This window comes from Macaca mulatta, chromosome 16 (genome assembly GCF_049350105.2).
Source record: "Macaca mulatta isolate MMU2019108-1 chromosome 16, T2T-MMU8v2.0, whole genome shotgun sequence".
Taxonomy (NCBI): Eukaryota; Metazoa; Chordata; class Mammalia; order Primates; family Cercopithecidae; genus Macaca; species Macaca mulatta.
Window position 1 is genome coordinate 91,818,592 of NC_133421.1, and position 21,409 is coordinate 91,840,000.

Consider the following 21,409-nt stretch of genomic DNA (forward strand, 5'->3'; position numbering starts at 1 on the left):
ATAGTAAGACCCTGTCTCTACAAAAAAAATTTTTTAAATTAGCCGGGCATGGTGGCTTACACCTCTGGTCCCAGCTGCTCAGGAGGCTGAGGCAGGAGGATCACTTGAACCTGGGAGGTGGAGGCTGCAGTGAGCTGAAATCGCACCACTGCACTCCAGCCCGGGCGACAGAGGGAGACTCTGTCTCAAAAATTAAAAAAATGTATGCAACCTTTTTTTTGTTTTTTTGAGATGGAGTCCCACTCTGTTGCTCAGGCTGGAGTGCAGTGGCGAGATCTTGGCTCACTGTAACCTCCGCCCTCTGAGTTCAAGCGATTCTCCTGCGTCAGCCTCCGGAGTAGCTGGGATTACAGGTACCCGCCACTGTGCCCAGCTAAGTTTTTGTATTTTTAATAGAGACGGGGTTTCACCATCTTGGCCAGGCTGGTCTTGAACTCCTGACCTCATGATCCACCCGCCTCGGCCTCCCAAAGTGCTGGGATTATAGGCGTGAGCCAACTCGCCCGGCCACAACCTTTTTTTTTTTTTCTTTTTTAAAGGAAACATCTCAAAATCTGTGGAGAAATAAATATAAATTTCAAAAGAACAAATTTTTTAAAGAAAAAAAAAAAGCCAGCATTAACATGGGGCCCCCTTTAAAGTTGTGACCCTTTTTGCTCCTAAACCATCCTCTGCAGCTGGAGGGTGGGGTGGGGAATGAGAGTGGGGGGGAGGGGGGCCTCCACCCAGAAGAAAACAAAATCACTCACCCTGACCCACCCAGAGGGTGCACGGCAGGGACCGCCGCCAACTCCCACCTCCAGGGAGCCGCCCACTGAGCCCTGGCCCCAATCTCAATGAGGCCCCACGTGGCAGCCCTACCCCCTTCTCCTGTGCAGCCTTCCCCACCCCCACAGCACAGCCGCATTCCTCAGAAGCTCTGGCCCAGCATCTCCTCTGACCCCACGACACACTTGGCCCTCCCCCTGCTCTCATCAGATAAGTCCCTTCCAGAACTCCAGGGTGTAGAGTGAGGGCTGGGCCTTGGGACCCTCAGCTATGGGCTCTGTGGCCATGTGGCCTTGGGCCTCAGTTTCTGCATTTGAAAATGGCATCGTAGTAGCTGTACAGCCTTAGCCTGAATACCCGAGCACAGGTGAAACACCAGGTATGGTGCCTGGCACTTAGCAGGCACTCAACAAATGTTCAAGGAAAACACACAAAACCATTCTGATTGCATGTGTCTGTAAACCAGGCTTCAGCCCTCCCTCTGGTCTCCAGTCCAGGCCCCCACAGCAGGGCCCTCTCTGGAAAGCTCCTGTCTCCCTTTGAATCCCTGACTTTCAGAAGTCACAACAAACACCCATTTTTCTGTTGCCAGCTTTCCTAGTCCCCTTTGAAAAGGACAAAAATGTCAACAACACATATACCACATATAAGATGGCCAACTGATAGGAAAAATCACCAACCTCATCCTTTAAAAATGGCAAATTGGGCCAGATGCGATGGTTCATGCCTGTAATCCCAGCACTTTGGGAGGCCGAGGTAGATCACTTGAGCCCAGGTGTTCGAGACCAGCCCGGGCTAACATGGGGAAAACCCATCTCTACAAAAAAAATTAAAAATTAGCCAGGTGTGGTGGTGTGCACCATAATCCCAACTACTCAAGGGGCTAAGGTGGGAGAACCACTTGAGCCCAGGAGGTGGAGTCTGCAGTGAGCTGGGATTGCACCACTGTACTCTAGCCTGGGTGACAGAGGGAGATCCTGACTCAAACAACAGCCAGGCAAATTGGGCCAGGTGCTCACGCCTGCAATCCAGCACTTGGGAGGCCAAGGTGGGAGGACTGTTTGAGCCCAGGAGTTCAAGACCAGCCTGTGCAACATGGCAAGGTCTTGTCTACAAAATGTAAAAAATTAGCCAGGTGTGGTGGTGTGCGCCTGTGGTCCCAGCTGCTGGGAATGCTGAGGAAGGAGGAATGCTTGAGCCCGGGAGGCTGAGGAGCCTGGGAGGTTGAGGCTTTAGTGAGCCATGGCAGTGCCACTGCACTCCAGCCTGGGCAACAGACTGAGACCCTGTCTCAAAAACACAAAATAAGGCTGGGTGCGGTGGCTCATGCCTGTGATCCCAGGACTTTGGGAGGCCAAGGCAGGAGGGTCACTTGAGGTCAGGAGTTTGAGACCAGCTTGGCCAACATGGTGAAACCCTGTCTCTACTAAAAATACAAAAATTACAAAAAACTAGCCGGGCACGGTGGCGGGCGCCTGTAGTCCCAGCTACTCGGGAGGCTGAGGCAGGAGAATGGCGTAAACCCGGGAGGCGGAGCTTGCAGTGAGCTGAGATCCGGCCACTGCACTCCAGCCTGGGTGACAGAGCAAGACTCCGTTTCAAAAAAAAAAAAAAAAAAAATACAAAAATTAGCTGGGCACGGTGGCGGGCGCCTGTAATCCCAGCTACTCAGGAGGCTGAGGCAGGAGAATCGCTTGAACCTTGCAGAGAAGGTAGAGGTTGCAGTGAGCTGAGATTGTGCCACTGCACTCCAGCCTGGGCGACAGAGTGAGACTCCATCTCAAAATAAATACATAAAATAAAATGGACTAGGGAAAAAAAGGCAAATTAAAACCAATAACGAAGTATCAGTTTTGACTTATCAGATTGACCAAAAACCAAACCAACAAACAAACAAAAAAGCACCCAAACCATCTGCTAAACCCACCAGTACTGAGTGAGGAAAGCTGCCTCACGCCTGCAACCAGGAGCAGGAGTTGGGCCAATGTCCCGGGGGCAATTGGGTAACAGCACTCAGAACTCAAACTGCCCCTACCTTCGACCCAGCTATTTCCCTCCTAGATACTGATCTAACAGCAGCCTCTGTGAGCACGCAGGGCACACGCACAGGAGCTTCACTGTCTTAAGAGCTAAAAACGACAGGCCGTCCAAGTGTCCACAAACATCAGCCAACAAAACAAAGGGAGGTGAGCTGATGCAGCTGCTCACAAAACTACCAGAAAGATCTGTCAGCTCTGTGTGTACTGACATAGAAAAATACTGCAGACATAAATAAAAAAGCAAGCTGCCCACACAATATGCGATTGAAAGGAAAGAGGATATACACATATATTTAAAAAGCCACTTCTGTTCTCAGAGGGTGGCTGGGGAGTCTGGAGGGGTGCAGGGGCACTGGGCAGCTGTGGCCTGAGGGGTAGGGACTGGGAGGGAGTAAGAGAAGAGGAGGAGGGAACACAGTCCACTGAAACGTGATGTGGTGTTACTCATTAGTGCAGGACGCCCCAGCAGCCAGAGACGGTTTGGAGCACCCTTTGCCCAGTGAGGTGCTCGGGAACTTGCGGCGCTTTGCTGCCCACAGACACGGGACGGACTCCTGGGTGGCTGGTCCCTGTACCCTCCTGAAAGGACATTTGGAGCACTTGATACACACCCTTAAGTGCACTCTAAGAAGGTGGAGGCAGGCCGGGCGCGGTGGCTCAAGCCTGTAATCCCAGCACTTTGGGAGGCCGAGGCGGGCGGATCACGAGGTCAGGAGATCGAGACCATCCTGGCTAACACAATGAAACCCCGTCTCCACTAAAAATACAAAAAAATTAGCCGGGCGAGGTGGCGGCGCCTGTAGTCCCAGCTACTCGGGAGGCTGAGGCAGGAGAATGGCGGGAACCCGGGAGGCGGAGCTTGCAGTGAGCTGAGATCCGGCCACTGCACTCCAGCCTGGGCGACAGAGCGAGACTCCGCCTCAAAAAAAAAAAAAAAAAAAAAAAAAGAAGGTGGAGGCAGGTCTGCTGCAGGGGTCGGCGTCAGAAGCAGGTCCTTCTCTGGGGGTGAGGTCAGACATGTGCCTGGTGCTTCTCTGGGGGTGAGGTCAGACATGTGCCTGGTGCTTCTCTGGGACTGCCTCAGGGAGGGCTTCCGTCCTCACTGGCTGCCACTCGGCCTGCGGTGTGCTTTATGTACGCTGGCTTCTGTTGTGCTGCTGAAGAATATCTTTCCAGGTAAAAACACTACCTTCGAAATCTGTGATTTCTTCACCCGTATCTAAGGTTAACCCTCGTCCGGCCATTTGTAAATACTCAATTCTACTTCTGCGTATTTTCGTGGTTTGTCTTGGAGTCCCTCTCTCGGCCTGGAATGCCTGGTAGTGTGTGGTCTCCGTGAGAGGAAGTGGAGATCGAGTGAGCCGTGTTCCCACCCTGCCAGTTGTTGAATGGTTCTTTCTTTCCTTGGCTCCTGGAGAACAGCTACATTCTTATCTACCAGGCTCCGCCAAGCGGGCCGAAGGTGGGGGCGGGGGTGGGGGTGGGAGTGGTGAGAAATTATGTCTGTATTTTGATTAGAATGACACTACAGATTACTTTACTTCGGAGAAAACTGCTGCCTTTGTATATTTAATGCTTCCATCCAGGAAGTGTCTATTTTTCAAGCCTCACTTTTTTTTGGATAATGCTTGGTAGTTTCTCTAGTCTATCAAACATTTTCTGAGACTCCTAGGTTTTGTAGACTCGGGGCCTCCCATGCTCCCATTTCTCCCAGTTATCTCCCTGTAAACGGAAGGGACAGGAATCAAGGACCATGCCCCTGCATCTGTGGTGCCCCCCACCCCTGTGCACCTGTGGGTACCCCACCTGCAGACCATGCCCCTGCCCTCAGAGACATTCTGAAGCAGACCAGTGGAATCAAGTTTAGGAAGCAAAATGGCATGGCCTGGGGCTGGTGCAGGAAGGAAGGAAGCTGGACGGGGGACAGGTCTCCTGTGCAGGCTTTGGAGGAGGCAGGTGCTGGGCAAACAAGAAGGGTGCCTGCAGGTGCTGCAGGGTCTGCAGGTGGGGTACCCACAGGTGCAAAGGGGTTGGGAGGCACCCACAGGTGCAGGCAGGCTGGAGCTGGAGTGCAGGTGGCTGGGGGAAGAAGGGAGGGAGATGAGGTTGGATGTGCTGGGCCCCGCCAGTCTGTGTGGAGACCTATCTGAGGCTGTCATAAAAACGCAGGTGAGAGGAGGCTAGGCTTGGAGGTGGGTCCTCCAAAGAGCCGCATCCAGGGTGTATGGGGGAGCTCCAACTCCAGGCAGCTGTTCCAGCCTCAGAGGTAGGCCGTGCCCTGGGATGGGGTAACTGCTGGGTCTGGATAGGTTGGCAAAGGAGGGCTGTGGACATGAGCAGGAGGGTGGCTTGAGGCCTGTTTCAGGCCCAAGAGGAGTGTGGCTGTTCAACACAGCTGCGTGACATTGTGACTAAACACCATGTCCGACAATAGTCATTCATGTCATTAATTTAGATGCTACTAAATTGTTAACTATTTCAGTATCATTTCATTACTATTATTATTATTATTATTATTATTATTTTGCAGAGATGAGGTCTTGCTATGTTGCCCAGGCTGGTCTTGAACTCCTGGGCTCAAGTGATCCTCCTGCCTCAGCCTCCCAAAGTGCTGGGATTACAGGCATGAGCCACTGTGCCTGGCCCTTTTTTTTTTCTTCAGATGATGTCTCACTATATTGCCCAGGCTGGTCTGGAACCTCTGGGTTCAAGTGATCCTCCCACTTTAGCCTCCCAAAATGCTGCAATTACAGGTGTGGGCCACCGCACCCGGCCTATAGCAATTTTCATGTCAGACAAAATAGGTTTTTTGGTGAAATACAACATGAGGGGTTATAAGGGATGTTACATACTGGTAAAGGGAGGAAAAGATCAAGAAGGCAAAAAACCTAAACATATATGCACCTAACAATGCACCTCAAAACACATAAAGCAACAATTGACAAAAACAGATAAATTGATAATTGTAGTTTAAGAACTAATATTTTCCTCTCAGAAGAATTAACATTACAGTAATTTAATTCTCTGACCAGAATGTAAAAATATTAGAAATCAATAACAGACAAAAAAATAAAATTCTACAAATCTAGAAACTGAAGGAAAAATTCCATTTAAGTTAAAGCAAAATGAGTGAATTGTAAGTCCTGCTAGGGAAGGACAAGGGAACCATGGGGATGCCAAGATTTAGGAGACACGGTAAAAGCAAAGCAGCGCTTGGGGGAATATGCATTTCTTCGGCTGCACTGATCAGAAAACAAGACAGATTTCAGATTTGAAGAAGGCATCACGAAGCTAGCACTCCTCCACTATCCTTGTAAACCATCCAAAAGCAAAAAAAAATAATAATAATGAAAAGCAAAAATGCAAACTTCATTTTCATTAAAACTAAGAGCTAGAACTGGTGATGGTGGAGGGGGGCTACCACAGGCTGCAGGAATTTGGCAAGGGCCGTGTCGAAGACACACAGATGCCTCGTTAAAGACCAGAAAGCGCAGGGAGAGGGCACTTCTCAGAGGCGAGGGCAGCCCTGAGGGGAGGACCTAATTCCTTGTTTCAGGAGTAGGAACACGGGCTGGCAGCAAGTGCTTCCCTGACCTTGTCCTGTTCCTGGAAGAGAGGAGGGAGAGTGAACCAGGAACAGAACAGGCCGTATCTGCAAAGTGCAGTATATGTGGGGAAAGGGAAGAGAGAAGCTGTATCAGCTGTTAAAAGCCTGAAAGGTGCAGACTTGTACTTAAAGCTAAAATCAACAACAAAACTCTGCTAGATTGGAAAATGGCTCTGGCTTCATTTTCCATACAAACTTTTTCAAATAGCTAGTCAAGTAAAAATTTACCTGTTTTTTTTTTTTTTTTTTTTTTTTGGAGACGGAGTCTCACTCTGTCCCCCTTGCTGGAGTGCAGTGGCCGCATCTCAGCTCACTGAAAGCTCCGCCTGCCGGGTTCACGCCATTCTCCTGCCTCAGACTCCCAAGTAGCTGGGACTACAGACGCCCGCCACCTTGCCCGGCTAGTTTTTTTTGTATTTTTTAGTAGAGACGGGGTTTCACCGTGTTAGCCAGGATGGTCTCGATCTCCTGACCTCGTGATCCGCCCATCTCGGCCTCCCTAAGTGCTGGGATTACAGGCTTGAGCCACCGCGCCCGGCCAAATTTACCTGTTTTAAAGATGAGGCCAGGCACAGTGGCTCATGCCTGTAATACCAGCCCTTTGAGAGGGTAACGTGAGAGGACTGCTTGAGCCCAGGAGTTCAAGACCAGCCTGGGCAACATAGCGAGGCCTTGTCTCTACAAAAAACTAAAACAATCTTAGCTGAGCGTGTTGGTGTGTGCCTGTGGTCCCAGCTACTTGGGAGGCTGAGGTGGGAGAATCGCTCGAGCCCAAGAGGTCGAGGCTGCAGTGGGCTGAGATTGCGGCCCTGCACTCCAGCCTGGGTGACAGAATGAGACACTGCCTCTAAAAAGAAAAATAAAAAACAATGAGGGGGGATCCAAGAAACGAAAGTGCTCCAAGAGGAGAGGAGAAAGGAAACAAACTAATGAACACGAACAGTCTCCAGAAGAACTTTCCACTGAGTTGATGAAAATTCGGATAACATGTTTTGTTGTAAATTAAAAACGCGAGGAGGGGCCGGGCGCGGTGGCTCAAGCCTGTAATCCCAGCACTTTGGGAGGCCGAGATGGGCGGATCACGAGGTCAGGAGATCGAGACCAGCCTGGCTAATACGGTGAAACCCCGTCTCTACTAAAAAATACCACAAAAAACTAGCCGGACGAGGTGGCGGGCGCCTGTAGTCCCAGCTACTCCGGAGGCTGAGGCAGGAGAATGGCGTAGACCCGGGAGGTGGAGCTTGCAGTGAGCTGAGATCCGGCCACTGCACTCCAGCCTGGGCGACAGAGCGAGACTCCGTCTCAAAAAAAAAAAAAAAAAAAAAAACGCGAGGAGGCAGTGCCCCTAAGAATCCTGAGCCCAAAGGAGAGCCATAGAGTGCAGGTGGGAGGGTCAGGAAGACAGAGCGGGACGCGGCTGTGTGGAAGACAGAGAGAAACGCACCACAGTCGTGATGCCGGAACTGAAGCACACGGGAACAGAAGCCAGCCACACAACCCCATTCCTTCCTAAGGCAGAAGGGAAGCTGCATCAATCCCAAGAACACTTACAATAGCGTTTGTGGGGAGGGGCTGGCGGAACCAGACTCAGACAAGCCAAGTCTAAAAAGTATACGAAAATAGGCCGGGCATGGTGACTCACACCTGCAATCTCAGCACTTTGGGAGGCTGAGGCAGGAGGATCGCTTGAGTCCAGGAATTTGAGATCAGCCTGGGCAACACAGGGAGACACCATCTCTACTAAAATTTTTTTTTTTTTTTTTTTTTTTTTTTTTGAGGCAGTCTCATTCCCTCACCCAGACTGGAAAGAGGTGGTGCAATCTCAGCTCCCTGCAACCTCCACCTCCCAGGTTCAAGCGATTCTCATGCCTCAGCCCCCCAGGTAGCTGGGATTACAGGCATGCACCACCAGGCCCAGCGAATTTTTGTATTTTTAGTAGAGGCAGGGTTTCACCATGTTGGCCAGGCTGGTCTTGAACTCCTGACCTCAACTGATCCATCTGCCTCGGCCTCCCAAAGTGCTGAGATTACAGGCGTGAGCCACTGCCTCCAGCCCTCTCTCTACTAAATTTAAAAAGAAAGAAAAAAGAAAAAACAAATACATGCAAATAACCAAGAAAATTCTGAGAGAGAAGGGTAAAGAGGAGATCCTAGATCAGCCAGACAGGTAAAAGGACCAGGAAGTGACACTGATTCCGACCCGATGGAACTGCCTGTGAACAGACTGACTGCGGCTGAACGAACCGTCCGGATACAGCCCCAAACGCACATGGAACATTTAGCATCATAACAAAGGCGGGAGTCCAAATACGCAGGAAGCATGAGCAATGGAAAACTGGGAGCCATTGCCATTGGGGGTTAATAAGAAGGGATTCTGGCCGGGAGCGGTGGCTCACTCCTGTAATCCCAGCACTCTGGGAGTCCGAGGCGGGCAGATCACAAGGTCAGGAGTTTGAGACCAGCCAGGCCAACATGGTGAAACCCCATCTCTACTAAAAATACAAAATTAGCCTGGAGCGGTGGCGGGTGCCACTACTCGGGAGGCTGAGGCAGGAGAATCACTTGAACCCGGGAGGCGGAGGTTGCAGTGAGCTGAGATCACACCATTGCACTCCAGCCTGGGCAACAAGAGCAAAACTCTGTCTCAAAGGAAAAAAAAAAAAAAAAAAAAACCAGAAAAGATAAAAAACAAGGACATTAAATTACACAAAAATAAAAAATATGAACATAAAAAAACACCACACGAAACATTTAAAAATATGAAGAACTGGGAGAAAACATTTGCACTGCTATCACCAAAAAGGCCGAATTTCTCTCACATATAACGAGCTGCTACAAATCAGTAAGACAGACGACAATCTAATATACAGAGGAGCAGAGAACTGAAGAACAGGAAAAGGAAGTAACTCCTAAACACACACGAAGAGGCACGACCTCCTAACAGAGGCGCTGATTCCAACCCTGCCTGCCACCGGCAAAAGCTCCGTGTGGCTCCACGACTCTCAGACGCTGCTGCTGGGGGCAGCCTCCGGGTGGGCAGCGGAGGCTGAGGCGATGGTGTCCACCACACGTGGTGTGCAGGCAGCCTCGACTAAGCAAGCCGGGGCACTTACACGTGTATTTTCACACACTGCAGCCTGTAAGGTTTCTATTCTAACAGTATCTGTGATGGCAAAGGACTGGAAACAGCCTACAATGCGCATGAAGGAGAGAATGCTTAAATGAATGCGGCACGTCCTCATGATGGAAGACAGAAGCTGCAAGGTAAGAAGGGGACGCCCTCCACGCAGGCACACAGGACGGACGCGTGCTCCCGCCCCAACACATCGCACGTCCCACCACTCTAGCTGCTTCGAAGCAGCATCCGTCTCTCTCCACCCTTCTTCCCACGTCATGGACCCATGCAGTCCCCACAAGGTGCACCCTTCAAATAGACCTTCCTGAAAACATCCTGAGACCATTCGCAGGAGCTGGCACTGTGACCTGCTGAGTTTACCAGGCCTATGACTTAGGTGCACAGCAGAGTCTCAGGGGGATGATGTCTGTGCAGCAAAGCAGGATGAGGACAAGGATGCGGCGTGACGCTTGTCTGGCCCCCGAGGCTGAGCATCACTGGGGTTGGCCTGGCTCTTCCCCGGGAGCCGGGCTGTCTAAAGTGTACCAACGCCTGCGCGTCTCACCTAGAACGTGGACGTTCCATTCTATGTCAGCACGCACCCGGGTGTACAGTGCTGCGCTAGGAGGTGGCATGGTTTCTGCCCTTCAGGGCTTTGCACCATAACCTGGGAAACACTCAGGTGCCAAATGAGAGGTAAGGAGACTCCGTGCATTACTCAACCAAAGTGCAGGGATTTCAGGGTGTGGGAGGCATGCAGGGTGCTGACTCTCCACATGCCCCTCGGAGAGGGTGGCCCCCACCAGCTGCCAGCTGTGGGCAGCTCCTGGGGAGGGCAGTCTCCTACCTGGAGTTGAGTCACCCTGGGAGGTGAGGCCAGAAGGGCTGGATCCCAGGTCTAGCAACCTCCAAGTGTCCTGGAGGGCGCCACTGGCAAGGGAGGAGGAGCTGTGGGATTGGCGGCCATGCTCCTCAGGGCGCTTGGGAGCCTGGGGTGGCTTTGGGGACCTGCCTTCTTTCTGCCGAGGTGATTTACAGGTCACCGTGTGGATGCTGCGTTGTGTCTAGAAAAGACATCATCGTCTTGAAAGCCACCCTCTCCAACCCAGAGGAAGCCACAGGACTCCCCCAGCCACTCCCCTGGAAGCAGTAAGGAGACAGTGGGCCTGGCTCAAAGGCCCAGGCAGATGCTCCCAGGACCACCCAGGAGAGGGAGCTGCAGACAGGGGTGCATCTGGGGAGTGAGTCTCAGCGCTGGGAACGCCGAGTGTGAGCAGGGCCTGAATCTCAGTGCTCATCTCAACAAACGACAAAACACGTCTAGGGCAGAGGCTGCCCCGTTTCGATGGGGAATGAGTTGAAATGCAGGGCAGATACCCTGAGGGGCACAGCAACGAACGGCCAGCGTGGGCCCCGTGTGCTTTAGGGGTCCTGGGGCCCTCCCAACACCTTTACCGCCCTTGTGGGACCACCCAGCAAACGCTCTGCAGCTCACCCTGCCATTGCGAGCAGCCCCTGGCCATGGCACAAAGGCAGGTGCAGAGCGAAGGCCCCACCGAGAGGCCCAGAGGGCCCAGACCCTAGCTTCCCTGCCGGCCACACCCCACGCAGCCGCACCGGCACAGGCACTGCCACTCTCACCTTCGGGCCTCGCAGGGCATCAAATCTGCTGCCCACCTGTGCTGGGCGGGGCCGGTGCTTTCCCAAGGGTCCCAAAGGACACTCCTCCTCGGCACTCTTGGCGTCCTGCCGTGGGGATTTACACGAGAGGACTCTGGTATTCACATTCACTGATGGTGTGTGTCCGTGAGTCTTCCCACAAGATTGGGAAGGAATGCCTCCCCACATTTCTGGTATTAAAGACTCACATCATTTGGTGACAGCCTAGACTGAAGGGACCTGTTTCCCAGACAGGATGAATGGAGCAGGCTTCCCCAATCATTCATTCCCAGGAGCCTCCTCTGCAAGGCCAGGGCAGCCTGTGCATGGCCTGCCTGGGGTGAGAGCCCCCTGGCCCAAGATGGGCACAAGTGGCCCCCAGTGATACCGCCTGGCTGATTCTGCTGCTTCTTTTTGTTTTGAGATGGAGTCTCACTCTGTCACCCAGACTAGAGTGCAGTGGCGCGATCTCAGCTCACTGCAACCTCCACCTCCTGGGTTCAAGCGATTCTCCTGCCTCAGCCTCCCAAGTAGCTGGGATGACAGGCGCCCGGCACCACGTTTGGCTAGTTTTTGTATTTTTAGTAAAGATGGGGTTTTACCATGTTGGTCAGGCTGGTCTTGAACTCCTGACCTCAGGTGATCTGCCCGTCTCAGCCTCCCAAAGTGCTGGGATCACTGATGTGAGCCACCATGCCCGGCCACTTATTTTCTGGGGGTAGGGGGGTGGAGAGACAGAGTCTCACTCTGTCGCCCAGGCTGGAGTACAATGGCACCATCTCGGCTCACTGCAGCCTCTGCCTCCCGGGTTCAAGTGATTCTCCTGGCCCAGCTTCCTGAGTAGCTGGGATTACGGGCACCTGCCACCACGCCTGGCTAATTTTTTGTATTTTTGGTAGAGATGAGGGTTTGTCATGTTGCCCAGGCTGGTCTCGAACTCCTGACCTCATGTGATCCATCTGTCTTGGCCTCCCAAAGTGCTGGGATTACAGGTGTGAGCCACTGGGCCCAAACATCGGCCACATTTTTTTAAAAGAAAAATAAATTTAGGCCGGGTGTGTTAGCTCATGCCTGTAATCCCAGCACTTTGGGAGGCCGAGACAGGTGGATCACTTGAAGTCAGGAGTTCGAGACCAGCTTGGTCAATACGGCAAAACCTCGTCTCTACAAAAATACAAAAATTAACTGTGTGTGGTGGTGTGTGCCTGTAGTCCCAGCTGCTCAGAAGGCTGAGGCAGGAGAATCACTTGAACCTGGGAGGCAGAGGTTGCAGTGAGCTGAGATGGTGCCATTGCACTCCAGCCTGGGTGACAGAGTGAGACTCCATCTCATAATGAATAAATAAATAAAATAAATACAGGCCGGGCCTGGTAGCTCATGCCTGTAATCCCAGCATTTGGGAGGCAGAGGTGGGCAAATTGCTTCAGTACAGGAGTTCGAGACCAGCCTGAGTGACACAGTGAAACCCTGTCTCTATTAAAAGAAAAAAAAAAAAGCCAGGCGTGGTGGTGTGCGCCTGTAGTCCCAGCTACTCGGGAGGCTGAGGTGGAAAGATCACTTGAGCCTGGGAGATGGAAATTGCAATGAGCCGACATTGTGCCACTGCACTCCAGCCTGGGCGACAGAGCAAGACACTGTCTCAAATATAAATAAATAAATTTTAAAAAGAAATAAAAAAGGAAACAAAAAGGGTCTTGGCTCCATAGAGGTTTCTTTTCTCAGTTTTAAGAGTTATTTCTCGGCCGGGCGCGGTGGCTCAAGCCTGTCATCCCAGCACTTTGGGAGGCTGAGGCGGGAGGGTCACTTGAGTTCAGGAATTCTAGGCCAGCCTAGGCAACATGGCGAAAACCTATCTCTATAAAAAATACAAAAATTAAGGCCGGGCGTGGGGGCGGGCGCCTGTAATCCCAGCTACTTGGGAGGCTGAGGCAGGAGAATTGCTTGAATCTGGGAGGCAGAGGTTGCAGTGAGCCCAAATTGTGCCACTACACTCCAGCCTTGGGTGACAGAGCGAGACTCCGTTCAAAAAAAAAAAAAAAAAAAAGAAAGGACAGCCAAGAAAATTTTGTAAAGGAACAGAAAGAAATAAGGTCAAGCTTGCTCTAAGAGAGATTAAAATATGTCACAAAGCCACAGTATTTAAAGCAGTATAGCACCATTTCAGGAACAGACAACTCATTGGAACTGGGTAGAAAACCCCAAAATCGATGCAGAAGCTGAACTTCTCAAGGCTGCAGCATCAGACAGATCCATAGTCTACAAGACACTGACGGATTTTTCAAAAAGACACAGAAAGGCGGAGGGAGTGTCTGGGTGAAAGGATAAAAACACAAGAGCCAGATGCAGCAGGAATTCTGGGCTCTGAGGTTACGGAAAACCAGCAAGGAACACACAGAAATCACCCACAGAAGAAGAACTACAAATGGCCAATAAATAGATTAAAAGCATTTAATGCCACTAAGGACATAAGAAACGTCTGTCTTTGTTTTTTTGGTAGAGACAGCGTCTCACTGTGTTGCTCCGGCTGGTCTTGATCTCCTGGGCTCAGCTAGTCCTCTCACCTCAGCCTTCTGAGTCTGGGGTTACGAGGTGTGCGCCACCACACATGGGTAATTTATTTTTATTTTTATTTTTCTGTAGAGACAGTCTTGCTGTTTTGTGTTTTTTTTGAGACGGAGTCTTGCCCTGTCATCCAGGCTGGAGTGCAGTGGTACGATCTCGGCTCATTGCAGCCTCTCCCTCCCGGGTTCAAGCGATTCTCCTGCCTCAGCTTCCTGAGTAGCTGGGATTACAGGCGCCCGCCACCACGCCCGGCTAATTTTTGTATTTTTAGTAGAAATGGGGTTTCACCATGTTGGTCAGGCTGGTCTCAAACTCTTGACCTCATGATCCACCCACCTCTGCCTCCCAAAGTGCTGGGATTATGGGCATGAGCCACCCCACCCAGCCATCTTGCTATCTTTTAAAAGATACGAGTTGTGGCTGGGTGCACTGACTCATGCCCATAATCCCAGTACTTTGAGAGGCCGTGGTGGGCAGATTGCTTGAGCCCAGGAGTTCAAGACCAGCTTGGGTAACATGGCAAAACTCCATTTCTACCAAAAAAAAAAAAAAAATTAGCCATTAGGGATAGTGGCGCACACCTGTGGTCCCAGCTACTTGGGAGGCTGAGGTGGGAGGATCATTTGAGCCTAGGAAGTCGAGGCTGCAGTGAGCTGTGATGGCAGCACAGCACTCTAGCCTGGGTGACAGAGCCACATCCTGTCTCAAAAAAAAAAAAAAAGATAGAAGTTTTTGGGTTTTTTTTTCACTTATCATACTGGTAAAGATTTAAAAAATAGTACCCAGATATGTAAAGTTATAGTAAAACATATACATGATACAATTTATAATTAAAAAATAAAAAAAACGGGGGTTGGGTGCCGTGGCTTACACCTGTAATCCCAGCACTTTGGGAGGCAGAGGCAGGTAGATCACCTGAGGTCAGGGGTTTGAAACCAGCCTGGCCAACATGGTAAAACCCCATCTCTACTAAAAATACAAAAATTAGCCATGCATGGTAGCATGCGCCTGTAATCCCAGCTACTCGGGAGGCTGAGGCAGGAGAATTGCTGGACCCCGGGAGGGGGAGATTGCAGTGAGCCGAGATTGCACCATTGCACTCCAGCCTGGGCAACAGAGCAAGACTCCGACTCAAAAAACAAACAAACAAACCAACCCCCCAAAACAAAGCCCAGCAGAAAACACACTGAAATGTTACTGGTAACTATGTCTGGATGCTGAAAATTGGAGGCCTTTTATATTGTGTTTATCGTAATTTGAAGTTTCTGTAATGAAAACACAACACAATTAGGGAAATATTTTTTAAAATGCATGTCTTAGATGAAAGAGTGTTACCTGAGCTGTAAAATGGGGCTGCACCTGTCCCAAAGGTGGGCTGCGATCCAAAGGCCTCCTGGGCTCCTCGCCTGGCTTCCGGGCCTCAGGGGCAGGAGGGAGGGTATGGTGCGGCGGCCGCCCTGGGAATGGGATGGGGACAGGGTTTGTTGTCTGTACATCACTTCTGGATTCCTCTTGTGCTGAGTGCACTCAGAAAGAACAGCATGTTCCTTTTCGAAACCAAAGTAACTTCCATTTCACAGTGAACTTAGGGAGGGGCGGACAACAGTGAACTGTGACACACAGCATTTCGGCAGAGCTCTTGCACACACAATGCCACGCCCCTGCCACATACAGCCCTTGCTGTCCTCACAGCGGGGGCAGCAAGCACATTTGTGAACAGAAGCACAGAGATAGCCTTTCTGTGGCAGGCACAAGTAAGAAGCAAAAGCTTGCCAGGTGCGGTGGCTCACGTCTGTAATCCCAGCATTTTGGGAGTCTGAGGTGGGTTGATCACCTGAGGCCAGGAGTTTGAGATCAGCCTGGCCAACACGGTGAAACCCTGTCTCTACTAAAAATACAAAAATTAGCTGGGCGTGGTGGTGGGCACCTGTAATCCCAGCTACTCAGGAGGCTGAGGCAGGACAATCGCTTGAACCGGGGAGGCAGAGGTTGCAGTGAGCCGAGATTGCACCACTGCACTCCAGCCTGGGTGACTCCATCTCAAAAAGCAAACAAACAAACAAAAAGAAGTAAGAGCTTAAGTATAACAACTTAAAAATGATGGTTCTACTCAAAGCTTCGGCATGCTAGAAATGACCCCACATCAAACGAGATCCTTTCATCAATTCCATTCCTGTTATGTAAAGATCTGCTTCTTCTCTAAGCAGACACATCAGAAGACATAATTACTAAAATAATATTTCCCAGAATAACAAATCAGTTTCGTTAAACTCACTGAGGATTCCAACAAGGTTTTTGGAGGGTGTTTATAACTGTTGACATTTCACATATTGGAAATTGAAACAGATTTTTTTTTTTTTTTTTTTGAGACGGAGTTTTGCTCTTGTTCCCCAGGTTGGAGTGCTGTGGCACGATCTCAATGCCCCCACAACCTCCGCCTCTGGGGTTCAAGTGATTCTCCTGTCTCGGCCTCCCGAGTGGGTGGGATTACAGGCATGCGCCACCCCGTCTGGCTAATTTTGTATTTTTAGTAGAGATGGGGTTTTTCCATGTTGACCAGGCTGGTCTCGAATTCCTGACCTCAGGTGATCTGCCTGCCTTGGCCTCCCAAAGTGCTGGGATTACAGGCGTGAGCCATGTGCCTGGCCAAAACAGAAAAATTTTAAAGCTTTTTAATCAATTTACTTGAAGTTGGCCATGATGAACATATTGCTTATGATCAACATCTGAAGAGCATCGCAGGATTAGCTCTGCCCTGTGGACATCCTGAGATGGGCCCTAAAGTAAAGCATCAGTTTCTTCCAGACAATAAAAGAACCCAGAGAAGATAACACTTGGAAATGAACATGTTTCCCTTGGTTTATAAACACCTGAATTTAAAAGCCATGAAGTCAGAAGATGCACGTGTGGGCAAAAAGCTCCTGAAGACACTCAACACCATCGGTCACCAGGAGAATGTAAATCAAACCCACTGTGGGATCCTGCCTCACATCCACTAGGACGGCTAGGATCCACAGGATAGAAAATAGCCGGGCGCGGTGGCTCACCTGCAACCCCAGCACAGTGGGGGGCCCAGGTGCAGGCGCTGGTACTGGCCTGGGCAACACGATGACACCCCCACCTCTATTTTTAAAATAAATCTTTTTTTTTTTTTTTGAGACAGAGTCTGGCTCTGTCGCCCAGGCTGGAGTGCAGTGGCGCGATCTCGGCTCACTGCAAGCTCCGCCCCCCGGGTTCACGCCATTCTCCTGCCCCAGCCTCCTGAGTAGCTGGGACTACAGGCGCCCGCCACCATGCCCGGGTAACTTTTTGAATTTTTTTAGTAGAGACGGGGTTTCACCGTGTTAGCCAGGGTGGTTTCGATCTCCTGACCTCGTGATCCGCCCGCCTCAGCCTCCCAAAGTGCTGGAATTACAGGCGTGAGCCACCGCGCCCAGCCAAAATAAAATTTTTTTAAATAAAAAAATAAAGTTTTTAAAAATATGCAATAAGAGTATTCTTAATAAAAAACCGGACAGAAAATAGCAAGTGCTGGTGCAGATGTGGAGAAATCAGAAACTTCCGTGCACAGCTGGTGGGCATGGGAGGCAGTTTGGTGGCTCCTTACCAGGTTAGACACAGAATGACCACACGACCCAGCAAGGCCACCTCTAGGGAGGCACCCAAGAGAACTGAATGTTCACAGCAGCATTATTCCCAACAGCCCAAAGGCGGAAACCATCCAAATGTCCATCGAACTGACAAATGCCTACAGCGGCCTGTCCCCCACCAAGGAGCTCTTCCCACGGAAAGGAATGAAGTGCGGATGCCCCAGCACGAGGGACTCTGAAACATGACACAGAGGGAAAGAAACCAGGCACGAAAGGACACATCCTGTAGGATCCCGCTGAAGCGAAATGTCCAGAACAGGCAAAGGCATGGAGGCAGAAAGTGGGTGCTGGGCCGGGGACAGGAAGTGACTGCGAATGGGTGTGGGGTTTCCTCTGAGGTGATGAAGGCATTCTGGAACAAATGATGATGCTCGCACAACATTCTTAATGTGCTTAATGCACTGAACTGTATACTTTGTATACTTTATAAGCTTTCAACCCTACATTTTATGTGTATATTACCGAAGTTTAAAAAAATAAAAAAAGGGCTGGACGCGGTGGCTCACATCTGTAATCCCAGTACTTTGGGAGGCGGGCGGATCACGAGGTCAGGAGATCGAGGCCATCCTGGCTAACTCGGTGAAACCCCGTCTCTACTAAAAATACAAAATACAAAAAATTAGTCAGGTGTAGTGGTGGGCGCCTGTAGTCCCAGCTACTCGGGAGGCTGAGGCAGGAGAATGGCGTGAACCCGGGAAGCGGAGCTTGCAGTGAGCTGAGATCGCGCCACTGCACTCCAGCCCAGGCGACAGAGCGAGACTCCGTCTCAAAAAATAAATAAATAAAATAAAATAAATAAATAAAAAAAGAAAGCTAGTTTGTGTTTTTGAGACAGGGTCTGGCTCTGTCATCCAGGCTGGAGTGCAGTGGTGTGATCTTAGCTCACTGCAACCTCTGCTTCCCAGGTTCAAGCAATTCTCCTGCCTCAGCCTCTTCAGTAGCTGGGATTACAGGCACCTGCCACCATGCCCGGCTAATTTTTGTATTTTTATTTATTTTTATTTATTTATTTTTTTTATCCTTTTTTTTTTTTTTTTTTTGAGATGGAGTCTCGCTCTGTCGCCCAGGCTGGAGTGCAGTGGCACAATCTCAGCTCACTGCAAGCTCCGCCTCCCGGGTTCACACCATTCTCCTGCCTCAGCCTCCGGAGTAGCTGGGACTACAGGCGCCCGCCCCTGCGCCCGGCTAATTTTTTCTATTTTTAGTAGAGACGGGGTTTCACCATGGTCCCGATCTCCTGACCTTGTGATCCGCCCGCCTCGGCCTCCCAAAGTGCTGGGATTACAGGCGTGAGCCACCGCGCCCGGCCAATTTTTGTATTTTTAGTAGACAAGGGGTTTCACCGTGCTGGTCAGGCTGGTCTTGAACTCCTGCAGGCCTCAAATGATCCGCCCGCCTCAGCCTCCCGAAGTGCTGGGATTACCAGCGTGAGCCACCATATCTGGCCTTCCTTCATTTACTATTTATTGACTTCCCCTAAAATATAAAGGGTTATAATCTGTTCAGACAGCAAAGGTGCAGGGAAATTTTCCATACTTTTCGTTGACTATGTCTTGGTGGTTTAAGAAAACAAAGCTTCCCACACTTAGGAGAGAGCTAAGTTTCTCTATGACTGTTCTCTCCCATGTTTAAGCATTTTGTCACTTTCACGTGGGTAGCTAAATATTATTTCTCATGTACCCATGAATCTTAATGTTCAAATCTCCTGACATCTTTTTATTTTGTTTTTCTTCTCAAAATTGAATTCTAAATGTCAAATAAAATAAAGCTTTTAGGAAACTTTTTTTTTTTGAGATGGAGTCTCACTCTGTCGCCAGGCTGGAGTGCAGTGGTGCAATCTCGGCTCACTGCAACCTCCCTGGTTCAATTGATTCTCCTGCCTCAGCCTCCCAGATAGCTGGGATTACAGGCACCCGCCACCACGCCTGGCTAATTTTTGTATTTTTAGTAGAGAGGGGGGTTTCACCATGTTGGCCAGGATGGTCTTCATCTCTTGACCTCGTGATCCACATCCAGCTGCCTCGGCCTCCCAAAGTGCTGGGATTACAGGCGTGAGCCACCACGCCCGGCCCCAGGAGAACCTTTATATTTAAAATGATCTATGTGATGTCCCAGAAGTTCCCCGGAAAATCACAAAATTTTTTTCTTATAAAAAGAGAGGTATTTGAAATAATTAGGTACAAGGTGGGGTGTGGTGGCACGCGCCTGTGGGTCCCAGCTACTCGGGAGCCTGAGGCAGGAGGATCTCGTGAGCCCAGGAGGTCGAGGTTGCAGTGAGCTGTGATCACACCACTGCCCTCCAGCCTGCATGACAGAGGTCTCTATCAAAAAAAAAAAAAAAAAAAAAGAAAGAAAGAAAGAAAGAAAAAAGTAAAAAGAAAAAAGATGTTGGCCGGGCGTGGTGGCTCAAGCCTGTAATCCTAGCACTTTGGGAGGCCGAGACGGGCGGATCACGAGGTCAGGAGATCGAGACCATCCTGGCTAAAACGGTGAAACCCCGTCTCTACTAAAAAATACAAAAAAAAACTAGCCGGGCGAGGCGGCGGGCGCCTGTAGTCCCAGCTACTCGGGAGGCTGAGGCAGGAGAATGGCCTGAACCCGGGAGGCGGAGCTTGCAGTGAGCTGAGATCCGGCCACTGCACTCCAGCCTGGGGGACAGAGCGAGACTCCGTCTCAAAAAAAAAAAAAAAAAAGAAAAAAGATGTTAAGGAAATGATTAGTTTCTTTGATGTGTTAGGATTGATGAGTACCAGGGGAAGTACTGCTGAGTCGGGAGAAATGCGTGGCCGGCCCTGGGCGTGTGTCAGGTAACGCGTTGGGTGCCCTGGGCGTGTGTCAGGTAACTCGTTGGGTGCCCTGGGCGTGTGTCAGGTAACCCGTTGGGCTGAAGCACTGAGAACTGTGCACGGTGTCGCACAGAGACGTCCCGGCTGCCCACGGCGCTTCCCTTCACCAGAGTCCCGAGGCCATTTGCCTGATGCTGTCAGCCGGCAGCAGTCCGGAGCAACTGGGCATAAACCCCGTCACTGTTGTTACGTTAACTGGGGAGTCACCTCACTGGAACGTGAGCTGTGCGTCTCCAATGCCAGTAGTTTGCAGCAGGGCGACCGTCACTCACTCTGGGGCTGTGTTACCAGGCAGACGGCCACCGCCTGCCCCACACTTTTTGCCCCTCCACTGGATATTCTTGCTAGAGTCATGGAATAGTCAGCTTCACAATTATCTGTAAATAATTTCCTCTGTAAACATCTTGCTCATCCATTTTTTAGAGATTAGATGTTCTGTTTCGGGCATCTTTGAAAACAGCATCAACGTCTTAGATTAACTTTGTCTAGAACTCTTTTTTGGACTCTGTTTCCAGATGTCCACAGGACAATCAAATGTTACTTCTCAGTTGCATTATTCTTGCTATGAGCAGACCTTTCACTTTTGAAAAGTGGAAGTGGTAAATTCACCATGGCCATGTGCAGTCTTTTGTCATCCACAGTTTATTTATTTATTTTTAGAAGAACTCTCAAAGGCGACTCCTGACGCAGGCTGGAGTGCAGTGGGGCAATCTCAGGTCACTGCAACCTCCGCATCCTGGGTTCAAGCAATTCTCGTGCCTCAGCCTCCCATGTAGCTGGGATTACAGGCGCCCGCCACCACGCCCAGCTAATTTCTGTATTTTTAGTAGAGACGGTGCTTTGCCATGTTGACCAGCAACTCCTGACCCCAGGTGATCCACCTGCCTCAGCCCCAAAGTGCTGGGATTACAGGCGTGAGCCACCGCGCCCAGCCCCATCCATGGTTTTTGTGTTACTCTGATGCTCCCCAGAAAGCTTAGAGTGCTTCATCTTCAACAGGGACTATCTCAGAGCCTGGGGAAAGGCCTGGGCAGGCATTACAGACACAGGCTTCTGATGGCGGCATTTAGATGACGCTGAGACCATCCCAGGACCGAGTCTCTAGCAGAGAAGCAGATGGATTGTTGAGACCAAGAACCAAGATGGAGTGGACAAGAACGGAC

At 50.5% G+C, this 21,409-nt stretch overlaps 1 protein-coding gene and 2 long non-coding RNA genes across 25 annotated transcripts in view; 2 read left to right on the forward strand and 1 right to left on the reverse strand.

The window, feature by feature from the left end:
* Window positions 1–21,409, reverse strand: part of CCDC57 (coiled-coil domain containing 57) — a 116,133-nt gene that overhangs the window by 12,041 nt on the left and 82,683 nt on the right. For 8 of the 23 annotated variants that reach the window (XR_003723946.2, XM_077973395.1, XM_077973396.1 and 5 more), the window contains 3 exons: window positions 15,086–15,207; window positions 11,171–11,275; window positions 10,377–10,593 (listed from right to left, as the gene is read on the reverse strand). Coding sequence is in view for 14 of the 23 variants with exons in the window: in XM_077973395.1 (XP_077829521.1) it covers window positions 10,377–10,593; window positions 11,171–11,275; window positions 15,086–15,207 (444 nt within the window). In the remaining 9 variants the exon portion in view is untranslated. Of the gene's footprint in view, window positions 1–1,448; window positions 1,586–10,083; window positions 10,594–11,170; window positions 11,276–14,331; window positions 15,016–15,085; window positions 15,208–17,841; window positions 17,997–21,409 lie in introns of those variants that run through there. The other 15 variants (XR_013407510.1, XR_013407517.1, XM_077973399.1 and 12 more) reach the window with 8 other exon arrangements.
* On the forward strand, window positions 3,878–10,225 carry LOC144336086 (uncharacterized). The gene is made up of 3 exons (XR_013407528.1): window positions 3,878–3,983; window positions 9,575–9,678; window positions 9,882–10,225. It is a non-coding gene; the product is annotated as an uncharacterized LOC144336086 (long non-coding RNA).
* On the forward strand, window positions 6,639–8,535 carry LOC144336087 (uncharacterized). Its single transcript, XR_013407529.1, has 3 exons — window positions 6,639–6,779; window positions 7,191–7,616; window positions 8,301–8,535. It is a non-coding gene; the product is annotated as an uncharacterized LOC144336087 (long non-coding RNA).